This window comes from Balearica regulorum, chromosome 1 (assembly GCF_011004875.1).
Source record: "Balearica regulorum gibbericeps isolate bBalReg1 chromosome 1, bBalReg1.pri, whole genome shotgun sequence".
In the NCBI taxonomy this organism is placed as follows: Eukaryota; Metazoa; Chordata; class Aves; order Gruiformes; family Gruidae; genus Balearica; species Balearica regulorum.
Genome location: NC_046184.1, coordinates 209,770,440 through 209,783,693, shown reverse-complemented (window position 1 = coordinate 209,783,693; position 13,254 = coordinate 209,770,440). Strand labels below are relative to the sequence as shown.

Here is a 13,254-nt window from a genome sequence, read left to right as displayed (position 1 = left end):
AGAGGAACTCAGGCATGATCACAGCACAGCTATGGCCAGTCGTAAGGTATTTCATGTTATTTCTGAAGGAGGTATTTTCAAGCACATTTAGTTTTGCCTGAATTGTCTGTTTTGATGCAGAAGTTCCATTTTCATCATAAAGTGATAATAAGCTTGAAATTGCTGCTTTTCTAATCCAAGTCAAAAGCTCACCTCTTTGAACTAGGAATGGTGGTGAAAACAGTTTAAAGGCTTGGAAATGTGAGTGGAGCTCTGAGCTACACTGGCCACATGCTGGATAATTAAGTGTGTGACAGGAAGGGAGAAATTTCCTTCCTTTGAAAAAATGCATCTTTCACAATAGTTGTGGTCATGAAAATTATTAAAGAATTTACTATTAGGGGTTATTTCCTGACTGTCTGGGGATGTGCCTTTCAGACTGCAATCTATATGAGCAAACTAAATATAAAAGAGACCAGGGTCTCCACTGGATTTATAGTGATATGTATAACTTGTGACTAAACTCCATTGTGCTGTTGCTCAACAAGGCCCTTCTCACATGGCAAACTATCAGAACAAATTCTTCTATCTTTTTAGGAAGCAGAAGATTGGAACAGGCTGAGTATTTCCTTTAGATTAATGTAAGAACCAAGACTAATACATAAGCATGCATTAGATTAGATTGCTCAAATTTTTTGTATTGAAGTTGTTAACTTAAGAACAACAACACCAGGGAATAATACAGTGATGTTTTCTGGTGTAATCTGCCAGTGCTACGGACAAAAATTTCAAATCATTGACAGCTTGAAATATGGTAGGTACCTATACAGCATGCTACTTTCTCCAAGGCAACCAGAACTAAAAGATGTATTTTTATAAATAATCACCTTTGTTTTTCCAAAATGCATAAATCATATTCAGTTTGCTCTGAAGGCTATAACATTTCCAAGCACGTCTCCAGAAAACCTCTGGAGATCTAATTATTCCAGGATACCACAAAAAAGAGTTATTACTTATTTGAACTGCTAAAACTGCTAGCTGCAATATGATGACTTCTCTGTCAGTGTTATTCTGCTTCAGAAAAGAATTTTTATTCTCTACAGCAAACACAGCTAGGTTTTTATTTTCCCCAGACCCGAGTTCAATTATTTAATATGCCCTAGGCTGAAAGAATACCAGATACATGTAACATCCAATATTTTAAAAGAGCAGTAATAACTTTTGTTTTGAAAATATGTGTAGGTTTTAGTTCAGAACTTGGACCAAGTGGGGAAATTATTCTGATGTAACTTAGCCTAAATGTTGTGATTTTACCATCTTTAATGGAATTATTCTTCTTTTCATCATTTTAAAGTCAGCAGCCTCCAATTCTGGGTGGAAATCAGGTGTGGGGATTGCAGAATAACAGATCCTATAGTCTATAGCAGCAGAGAACAGTCTGATACCAGAGCCATGTGTCCTCAATTCTCACTACTCCCTTCACAGTGGCTTTTGAAGATCAGTCTTGTCATAGCTGGATTCCTTTCTGTTCCTACACGATTGCTTGGGTTTCTGAGTTAAATAAAGTAAGAAGAATCTAGATATTTCCTTTGTTTAAAATAACTCAAAATCTTAATTCTACATGGCTTAGAAAAACTTGGAAAACTTTTCCTCTGTTGTGATTTTTTTAAACTTTACATGGTCTTTATACTTCCATAGTTCTGCCCAAGACTGGCTCCATCATCACAGTAAAACCTCTCTGTGACCTTTGAAATTGTTTGTACATTCATTCTCTGCCATGACCTGCAATGGCCCTTGGCACAACAAATGCGGTTGTTCTTTTTAAGAGGTGGACAGGTGCTTGCTGGGGACTGATGCATGGAATTCATGGTACAGATTCCTTTCTCATAGGCCAAAGATCAGTGACCAGCTGCGTAACTTTGTTAATCCAAACCTAGAATAATGAAACTATGGCCCTGTATCCTTTAAACAATGGTCCATCCTGTCCCTCTCATTCTGTTTGAAAGTCTTTTAGATGTAGACATTTTAAAACAAGCTGTTATTCATTTCTCTCCACATGATTTTTGTGATGGTTTTGCCCTCCGGCCTCAGTTTTCAGTGAATTAGTTCTTGTCCCCAGGAAATGTAAACTCATGTACACATCAGAAATGAAGAAAAAGTAATTCTGAAGAAAACAGCCACATATAGCCACACATCACTGGTGAACTGGATCCCAAATACTCAAAACTAGGTATTTCATGTTACTTGTGGACTGAAAGACAGTTAGACACCTAACAGAATATTGAGAAGGGCCCGGATATGTAATTGCTATACAAATAATAATGGTTTGTCCTGTAATAATCCTCTAACTCTCCACATCATCTACTGACAGCTGCCATTCCAAATGCTTCACTCTCTGAGTTTTCTTTTTTCTGGAATAGTTAGCCTTCTGCCATAATTATCACGAAGAAGCTGATGTAAGAGATCTTGGCCTCTTTCTTAAACCAGAACTAGACACTGTCCATAGCAAAAGTTAGGTTATCCTAGAGAGGAACACTGGCTTCTGGTGGCCTCATCCAGCACAAATCAGCAGAGAACCACAGACCTGAATTCAGATCAGGTGCTGCACACGCAGGAATGGGAAGTACTCTATTTGTAGAGCAAGATAATTTTCACACTGACCTAGACCAAAATGTCTTCCTAAAAATGGCAGTGACTAGTTTTGAGACCCATTCAGTAGGAAATCAAAGACACTGACCACAAAGACATAGAATCATAGAATCATAGAGTAGTTTGGGTTGGAAGGGACCCTTAAAAGTCATCTAGTCCAACTCCTCTGCAATAAGCAGGGACATCTTCAACTAGATCAGGTTGCTCAGCACCCCATCCAACCTGACCTTGAATATTTCCAGGGATGGGGCATCTACCACCTCTCTGGGCAACCTGTTCCAGTGTTTCACCACCCTCATTGTAAAAAAAATACTTCCTTATATCTCATCTAAATGTACCCTCTTTCGGTTTAAAACCATTACCTCTTCTCCTATCGCCCTACTAAAAAGTCTATCCCCATCTTTCTTATAAGCCCCCTTTAAGTATTGAAAGGCCGCAATCTCAGCCCAGAGTTCATGCAACACTTGAAGCAGCCTAGGACATGCTGCTAGTCACCTGCTGTCACTTCCGCTGATTACAAGTAAGACTTCTTTTAAATACTAATGCTTAAAGAAGGAGTCAAGACCAGAAAAGTAAAATACAACTATATACTCCAAAGGGTCTTAAGTAACTTTCATAAAGTGCTTAAAAGAAATTAAACAATTGAATGTACCATTTTGTCTTTCAGACTACTAACAATCTAGGTCAAACCAGAGCCAAACTGTTTACATTGAAAACATCCAAACGTTCCCCAGGGCTGCTAATGACACCAGCTTTCATAATCAGAGAATACAATAAACACGATATACATTGAATTGTTGTGTTCAAATCAATATTTCACATGCCAGCTCTCCAAATCTTGCATGCACTGAGATTATCTGAGAAATCTCAAATTGATATAGAGGACCACTGTACCTTGGGCCTTTACACTCTGAAAGTCCCAGTGCCCTTTCTGATTTTTATCTCCGTTTTCTTATAGGCACTCAGGAAATCTGTACGAAGGCAAGGAATTGAACCTCAGAGCATCTCATTCAGCACTTTGACCACTGATCTTTTCTTCCTCCCCAGATATGTGATTTTTTTTAAAAGGCTTTTCAGAACAAGATCTTATAAGAGTAAGCATCGTACAAGCTCTACAATGGACTGACTTTTTCTGGAATTCTAACACAATAAAGCTATTGTGTGAAATCAGCATTTCTTGGGCAAAGTGGTTATATAAATATTTAGAGATAATATTCACTGTTAAGAATTATGAAAAATATCCTCATATCATTCATAAGAGGTAGCTTTTGTGCCTTGCCAAAGATCATCTTCCTTTGCCAAGCTATTATGCACTAAGTTGCTGAGCAGTTACGTATTTTACTGCTGGTCTCTCATATTAGAGCAGCTGCATTTCAGAACGTTGCATATGATCTGCTTTGCAATAAAAGGCCTAAAAGTAATAGAAATGTATTAATTTACAAATTCACCTTTAATTAATTCCACTGAGAGGAGCTGTGCAAGGTACACCTTTCAACCGAGTGAACTATTTTAGGAACCAACTTCTCTGTACTTGGAGAAACATTTAAAAAGAAATGGAAATATTACCTTGGCTGATGTTTCAAACCAACCCACGAACCCATTCTCTTTGCAGAACTGATCCATCTTGATGCCGTTGTTCATAAGAACATCTATTCCCTGGTCACATTTGTTTGCTAAGAGGACTGTCGGCACAGGTTTGCCGTTTGGAAGAACCAACTTAGAGTCCAAATCTTCTTTCCATTTTGTCACTGCTTCAAATGTTGCAGGTCTTGTAACATCAAAGACAATAAATGCCCCCATGGCCTCTCTGTAATATACCCTGGTCATGTTTCCAAATCTTTCCTGACCTGTGATGAAGAAATTAGGAGGGGGGGGGGAAAAAAACCACCTTGTAAAAATCATTTCTTCCAATCTAGGTCAATATTTCACATAGTAGGTTTTCTAAGAGAAAGTTACTGAAGGTAGGACATAATTTTGCAAGTCCCTGGAAAGCTACTCTTTCCCTAAATAATGGTAAGTACCATGTTAGACTCATTTGTATGAAAACGCAAGAGAGTATAGCATTAAAAAGGAGTTTTAAGCAAATATCCAAGGAAATTTAACAACTTTATGACACACTTGAACTTCAGTGTACAGTCTTATTAAGCTGCAAGATTTCTAGATCTGTGGACAGTACCAAGGGTTTGGGTGTATGTTATAGGACTTTAAACAGGATTCACAAAAAATCTAGGTACCAGATTGGAAGCTCCTTGATACTGCGGTATTTTGTGGGAAACAGCTAACACAACTGGTCTGCTCATGCATGAAGAGGATCCTGCAAATTCTCATGCAAGTGATAATAATCAACAGTAACATAATTAAGCTCTGGAGCCATATCAGGCATTAGAGTCATTATGAATTTACTTTTACTGGCAAACTAAAACACAGAGGTGAGAAAGGTGTATTTAAAGCCTTACAAACGTGGAAAGTGTTCTAAGAAATAGCATAACAGCAGCAATATGAAGAGCTGTACTGCTCCAGTGAAAAGATCTGGGAGGAGACATTTCACACTAGATCTGTTCAGAAGTTTTATGGTTTTATTTGCTGAATTCAAAGTGTTTTCTGGGAAGTTATTTACAGCTTTTTTGTGAGCTAGCAATATATTATTATATTCAAACTTGGACATTTGTAAATATCTATCATTTTATATGATTAACAGTGTAAAAATTAGAACACTTGACATCAGGATGTGGTATGCTGATCAGCTGTGGGTTTGTTAATATATATGATGTTTTCATGGAAACTTTGAAAAAATGTTTCCAAGAATGGAAATAAATTACACAGAATTTTTCTTGAAGTGAAAAAATAGAATTTCTGTTGATGTCTACTGCTGAGCTGTGATGCAAAAGAGAAGAATCATAAATTCCTGAAGCATCTCATGACCACAGCATTCTCTAAGCAAGACGACTCTTGTATTTAAACATGTGCTTCCATAGCTGAGAAAAGGTGCTATGAAAATAGACAACATTCAATGGAAACTTGTTTCTAGCCTTACTTTCTCAGTGTGTGTAATTTTGAGTACGTTAGGAAGACAAGAAGATTGGCAGTCTGCCCCTGACCCTAGGAAGGTTACCTGTGGTGGTTTTATCTGATGGAAATTGTGCTGTCAAATGTAAGGCTGGGTTGAGAACTGAAGAGTGCTGATTACTGGGCTTCTAGACTATGCATAATGGCAATAGCACTGAACGCACTTATGGGGTCAACACCGTCTGTTTGTGATGTTTATCTTCAGTTTTATGCACTAGCTGTTGCAGCAAGGAGAAAGTCCTTCACGTGATACAGAAACCAAAAGTGGATGTCTATCTTCTCCAAATACATGTTAGAATTTTTTTTACCTTAAACAAACACTGTGTCCCATTGATAAAGTAAGATAGAAATACATCATTTCTGGGAAATATGAGGTTATATTGAAAATTTCTTATGGCTATGGTTTATTAAAATGTCTTATGATTCCTATGAGTGGGTTAATCAGCTGAATGGCTAAGTCATGTGCTATTCAATAATCTTCTTCTTGAGCAATTTGCTTTTCATCTGCAAGAAGGTACCTTCAAACAAAAGTCAAAGTCTGATTAGGAACTTAGCAGTGAGGCAAGCAGCAGCATACACAATTAGTTTTTGATGCATATTGTATTTCAGTGATACTTTATACTTCTCATGCAAAGTTCTTGAGATGCTTGCACTGTAGATGAGAGGTAGATGATGTAAGAACAGCTAAACTTGGGCCTTACACATATTTATAGGGACACAGATCTCTAAGATAGGAGGGACATGTTGTCATAGAATATGAACTAAATTATTAATTTGCAGCATAAAATTATTCACCACAAACAAAATTATTAGAGGAATAAAAGGCTCATGATGTGATCTTCTGGCTAGAAGTGGCCCACAAAGTTCTGACAAATGGTATGACACTGATGTCTCCTCCCCCTTCCAGCTGCTTTTGCAGATACCTAGGTTTTTCACTGCACAGAAAAGCCACCATGTTTGTAAAAACAGCTTTATTCAGGAGGACGGAGCTCACCAATTTCCATTATCAATCACTTCAAAGAAAGAATGGAGCTGCTGGCTGAATAAAGTGCCTCAACCCTTTTTGAAGTGGTCTTTTCCCTATCAGTTGCAAGTAATATATGAACATACTTGGCATAAAGACATTACGCAACTTTGAATGGAAAAAGAGGTGGTTTCTAAACCATGGATTTTTAGTTTCATGTCATTTGCATAATAGCTTTACTTTTAGTTAATTTACATTGTGAAAAACGTGCTCTTTAGTGTTTGCATTGTGCTTGGAGAGCTAAATATTCTGTCTAAGGATCCAGGAGGACTCTTTTCCAAACATTCTGCCTTATGTGAACAAATACCTATAATAATAGATGAGGTTCCTAAAACTTTTTCGTTTAGCAGAATTACTCATGAAAATAGGCACCGGTTGATGTATTAAAGGTGTCAGAATCTGGCCTTAGGTTTTCAGTAACACAATGGCTCAGGCAGTAATTAGACTAGAAAATGGATCAACCATTAGGTATTCAGTAGTATCTCGCAGGCAGCCTTGAACATTAGAATCTGCTTCATTGCAAGAGAGACTGGGGAAGATGGGTTTTGCTTTTCATTGGAAGCATCAGAAACTTGCAAAAATGTTTGTTTAATCTGGCCCATGGTACTTTACTGCACCCCTTGCAAGGACAGTAGCACCTGGCATCAAACCCCACGAGTCTGATGGCCTTTGTCCACTGAGATGGTGCTTTACGTTGGGATTCATCAGCCCTAATTTAGGGTCCAGAAAATTAACTGGGTGAATCTAAGATTAGGGTCCTTTTCTAGTCAGACACTGAGAATCTAGAGGACATCTCAGCAATGGTAGACGTTTAAGAGAGGTCACATAAGGTTCATTATGGAGGTATATAATCTCTACCCTCAACCCCCTGGCGAGTCCAGGGTGAGTAGCTTATACTCAGATGGTTCAGTACAAGATGTCTAACTGTGAAACCAAAAGAATCTTACACCACTTTGAAGTGAACCCAGTGAGACCAAGGTGCCAAAGCAACAAGATTTCCACTAAAGGGAAGGACTCCCTGTCCAAATGGCACCTGCCTGCACATTTACCCTCGTCTCAGTGGCACCTCTGCAGCAGGGAAAGGCATCATTTCATGGGCTTAAAGCAATCAACAGCTGAATTTTCATAGTTTGTAAAAAGGCACGCCACATAAATTTGCCAGCATGGCTTGTACAGAAATCTACAATATCCATTAACCACTATCATCGCTGATAAAGTTATAAAAACTAATGATAAAGTGCTAAAACTCAGATAATTTCCACCATCTCGCTCACAGTATCTGAAATATAGTGCAGGATAAAAATTGATTAAAACTGCCTAATGCCCAGTTTTACAATGGATTTTACTTCTTGCCACCATCCCTCATCCCAAGAATCAAAAGCTTCTGGGAACCACTGTGCTTTACAGAGAGCCTTTAGCCAACACCGAGAAGCTGGAAATTGTAGAGAAGATTTAACCTTTTTTTACCTTTCACTTCAAAATAACTTTCAGAATTTTCACCCTTGAATTCAAGTCATTGCTTTTATGCCTTGAAACTTAAGACAGACTTGAGGTGGTGTTCACCACCCCAGAATGTGGAAAAGCAGGCTGTCAGCAGGATCAGGCCCATCACAAATCTATACTGAAATAAACCCACCACAGCCAGGGACTTATTCATGTTTGCAGAACAGTAATTTCAAGGTAACTTAGCTCAGAAATCACCATGACTATCTTATTTATGCATATGTACTGCAATGCTTAGCAGCCACTAAAAGCCTAAATAGCTGAGGATGTGCTGCGCCTGGCATTAGTGAACAGTCCGTTTACTCCTTCTGGAGCATAACAGTCTTAAAAACTTTACAACTGCAGAGACATTTAACTATATCTGTGCAAAGACTGCTCTTTCCGAAGGTGAAAGTTGCAAGGGAAGGAAATGAAACTGTTCTTTCACCACGTCCGATACATTGGTCTGACTCTTTATGAGATGAGAACCAGCCTTGTAAAAGCAAACCACCATATTTTTGGTAGTGATGAATAATCCAGCCCACACGTACGCAGCAGGAGGGATAACGGCGATGCCGACACAGCTGTGAAGAAGGAGCAGGGGAGGGGGGGAAGGCTCTGAGGTCCTCCGCTCTGCCCTCCGCTGCACTCACAGAGCTGCTCCCCGCAGTAAATCTGCAGCTAAAATTGATCTGCAGAGAAATCTCCAGGGCTGTGCGGACACGAAACACGGACAGTAGCGCTGAGAGCAGCCCGGCAGAGAAGTGAAGAGCAAATACACCCCGATCTGCTGTCTGCAGTAGATGGTTTCTTCAAAAGCGGTCCCAGCCTGCATCTGCAGGGACACCCCCACCACAGCAGCCTTGTTCAAAATACGATGAAGAGTTTCTTTTAAAGCTTTCCCTCTAACGATCTGTTAATGAATTTAAAGGACACTCACACAAAGGCAGCAGAAAAACCAAGGAAACAAACAAACAAACAAAAAATGGCTGAGGAGCAAGATTTAAAGATGGATCAGACAGCAGTAAAGGTGACGGCACACTTCAACAGGGACAGGAACACCAAAAGTGAGAATTTGGGACATTCAATGAAATAAAATGGAACTGTTGGGAGGATACTAAAGACAAGGAGAATTTTACAATGTATGTGTCCTCCCACACAAAATAGTGAAAATTCAGTCACTTGAAACTTTAGGCACTTCACTGGATCAGACATAAATTCATATTTTTAATGCCGGTGTGTTGTTACAGATATCATAACATCACAAACCATGAAGTTTTGTCCAATTATTCCTGTTTAACACCCATAGCTTCAGGTATATATTATCTGTCAAAAAACTTCAAGTCTTAATGTAGTAATATGTGAAGCAGAAGCTATCTTATCCCTGAATCATTTTTTTCTAATGCTTAGTTATCCTTCTTGTTCAGCATTTATCTCTCATCTAAATGAATGCATTTCAGCATTTAGCTATTAGATCTTATTATAGTTTTGTTTACCAAATTAAAGAATACAGAAAAATATGTTACAGCAATATAAAATACATTTAACTGTGAAATTAGGTGGCACCAGATGAACCAAATTTGCTTTTTCCTCTTATGTCTGTAAGGGTAAACAAGGGTAAACTGCTTGGTCCTACCACAGCTGGAGTATGTCACTCCTCCCTTGAAGTCACCATGTATGTAAATCCTACCAATAATGTAAAGAAGCTTGACACTAGTTTTACTCAAAACATTTTTGAGAAAATTATTTCTAGATTATTAAACAATTTACTATGCACTGAACCATACAGAGAAGTGCAAGGAAGAGTACGCACTACGCTTAGTAGTAAGTTCACTGGCTGTATAATGGAGGGGGAGGAGGGGATGTAAGAGCTAAAATGATACCTCATATGTGTATATATATACACACATGCAAACACACACACATATATACATATAAATTCATATATTGATACATTTGCAGCATTTGCTTCAATTCAAGATGTCCTAAATACTAAGCCAACATCCTTGGTTAGAGACTGAAATTTTATTGCTTTACTCCCCCAAAATAAACATGACCTAATAACAGAGATCCTGCAAAAGGAGAGAGGATGTTCTGAGACCAGAGATTTTATTTTCCTCCCCCTCATCCTCACATATTTCTGTTTTGCAAGTGGTGATATACGACCAGCCACAGCCAGGATAAAACTTTTCCATTTCCTCTGTTATTTCCAGTCGGTTTTACTTCACTTTCATTTTTTAAACTTTTTTTTTTTCTCACCAGCCAGATACCTTATATCTGACAACTTCTATGACAGCACCATGCTGATCTGAATTCAGGGTGTTGCTTACAGAACTTATTTTCTACATGTAGCCATCAACAGCTAAAGCTCCTCACACAGAAGTCATTAAAACTAGACAGCAAGTCTTTTTATTACTGGCCACTGTCTTGACCTTCACAGAGACGCTTTGAATTGAGCAATTCAGATGAAATTTAGTACTATGCTGTAATTCTCTCTGTCATGTGTGATAACTCAGAAAGCATGCTAGTCATTCAGTACTACAACTTGGTGTAATTGCTTCTGCAGCCTGACTGAAAGCTACATCATATGATCTGCCAGCACATGATTAGTAGTGTAATAAATCTCCGAAACAAGGCATGAAAATACATTCTTTAAGTCCCTGATGCATTCAGAATTTACTATTAAATGCTTTTTCCTCACGCAGCAAAGTTTTGCTGGGTGTGTATGTATTTATGGTTATAATCGGTCACAGGTGAGCAATAAAAGCAATGCTTTCCCCATAATTCCAACCTTCAATAAAGAAAACTGAGCGTATATATATTTAATATCATAAAACAACAAGACCACACTGATGTGTAGAAAAGCTGAGGCAATGTATGTTTTACATAAAGCGGTGTTGTTGCATAAGTTTTAGTACCTCGGTGCCAAATTCAGAGCTCAGACATGAGGCAGCTAACTGCAGAAGAAAGGCACTCCCTCCGCCGATAAGAATGTCAAGAATTTTCTCATTTCACTAGTTTTACTCGATGCCGTTCCAGACTAGATCACTGAACCCACAGCTCAGGCCACAGGCTGGCACAGTTGCCTAACAGCTGATATAATTTTCACCTCTATTTCCTACTTAACAAATCTAACTTCTTAATTTGAGTTTTTAAAACACCCTCCTTTTTGCTGTAAACTGTTGTGTTGTAGCTGTACTTGGATTCCTATGTACACTAAATCAAAAGTGATTACTTACAGCATGCGAAATATGCCATCAAGATAAACTTTTATTCTGTGGACTGAATAAAAAACGATTAAATCGTAGTTATGGGCGTGGCAACAAGAAAAAGTTGTAGTTTTAATTGGAAGCCAAATATAAAAAGCCTGAAGCGCTGACAGCACCAATGCCAAATTCTGGGGTTCTTAATTACATAAGCATGCAAGGATAGCTGGAATTCTTTATTCTTTTCCTCCCTGCACAGAGTGTATTATCTTTTTTTGCTTGATGTTGGAATAACTACAAGTAAACATGAGTAAATACATTTTTAACAACCAGGATTATTGCCAAACAGAAACACTTCTGCCTTCAAAGCATGTCAGAAATTGTTGAAATGTCATTGGGCTGAAGGAAGGAAGGTAGGAGAGACAGGAAGGAAAGCAAGGAAGCTATTTTGATAAAGTCACTCAGTGATACTTTTTCCTTATTTTTTTTTAAACTATAAAAATAATTTTAACCCTTGTATTGAATCCCTCATCTCTTCCACCAAATTAAACAGATGTAACAGGAAATTCTTGCTACTCTCCCTCCCATCACAGAGATCTGTTAGTCTAATGAGGGAAGCTGAACAGCCGCAGCTGCAGGGGAAGAATTGGGGCGTTTGGAGAGAGGTGCCCATGTCCCCACATGTGTCTCAGGGCTTGGGAGAAAAATCCGACGGGACAGGTTTCACTCTGACACCCCTCGTTTGGGGTCTGTCAGCTTTAGGGAAACTCCAAAATGTCAATCTGCCCTTAAAGTTTTCTCCCCTCAATCTCCTCTCCCTCACCGCGTGGGCACTGGTAGTTTCCAACTTAAAGATGAATTTGGGTCTATATTTTGTATTGTCTCCGGCCGGGTTATGGGGCAAAGGCTTCTCCTCTGTACTCACCTGCAATATCCCAGAGCTGCAGCCGTACCACAGTCTCAGCATCCCAGCTCAGCACCTTCAAGGCAAAGTCCACCCCAATGGTGGCCCGGTAGTGGGGGGAGAAATTCTGGTGGACATAACGTTTGATGATGCTGGTTTTGCCCACTCCGAGGTCCCCGATCACCAGCAGCTTGTAGAGGTGCTCCTTCTGATTGTGCTTCTGCATCCTTCCTGTGGCTGTGGCTGCTCCCTGCGAACTGATTGCATGCTCTGCCCGAGGAATCCTGCCAGCCCGAGGGGGAGAGAGGGAGCGAGGAACCAGGGAGGGAAGGAGAGAAGGTAGGTGGAGGCTCTTTCCCTTTGTACGGAAGCAGGATCACCAGGTCCAGCAGGCAGCCCTGCTGGGAGATGAAGTAAGCAAGCGACTGGGGGAAGAAAGTGTCCCAGAAAGTTTTGTGCGTATGTGTGTAAAGGTCAGCACGAGGTGTGTCTGGGATTAGTCTGGCTACTGAGGACTCTGCAGGGAAATGTCGCGCAACATTCGCTCCCGGTTTCGCTCCTCACTGGAAGGACAGTGTTTCTGTTGTGCGCTAGTTTTACACTTTTTTTTTTATTCACTGTCTTCTTGGTGATAATTTGTCACCCTGTGCTTGTTTCCAGACATCTTTAAAATGCCAGCCACTGCAAAAAAGCAGAAATCTCCTATCAAAAGTTTCATACCTCCTTTAAAGTGCAAAAATTAAACCAGTGTGACTTTAACTTCGGATGTGATTTGGTTTTAATCAACGTAAGTCAATGTAAATGCTGTTATATCACTAGAAGAGGCAGTTATAGTAATATAAAGCATCTTTATCTTTGTCCACACTGGGGGCTGTATGAATTTAATTATAACAGACAGATACATATTTTTTAAATTCATTAACATTATTGTGATTGTCTGTCTG

General features: G+C 39.2%; 1 protein-coding gene across 1 annotated transcript in view; it reads right to left on the bottom strand.

Moving 5' to 3' along the window:
• RAB38 (RAB38, member RAS oncogene family) overlaps window positions 1-12,581 on the bottom strand; it is a 24,459-nt gene extending 11,878 nt beyond the window's left edge. The window contains exons 1-2 of the mRNA XM_010298286.2: window positions 12,332-12,581; window positions 4,195-4,475 (exon numbers count right to left, since the gene is read on the bottom strand). Of these exons, the coding sequence (XP_010296588.1) occupies window positions 4,195-4,475; window positions 12,332-12,536 (486 nt within the window). The 5' untranslated portion in view covers window positions 12,537-12,581. The remainder of the gene's footprint in view (window positions 1-4,194; window positions 4,476-12,331) is intronic.
• Between the last annotated feature and the right edge of the window lie 673 nt (window positions 12,582-13,254).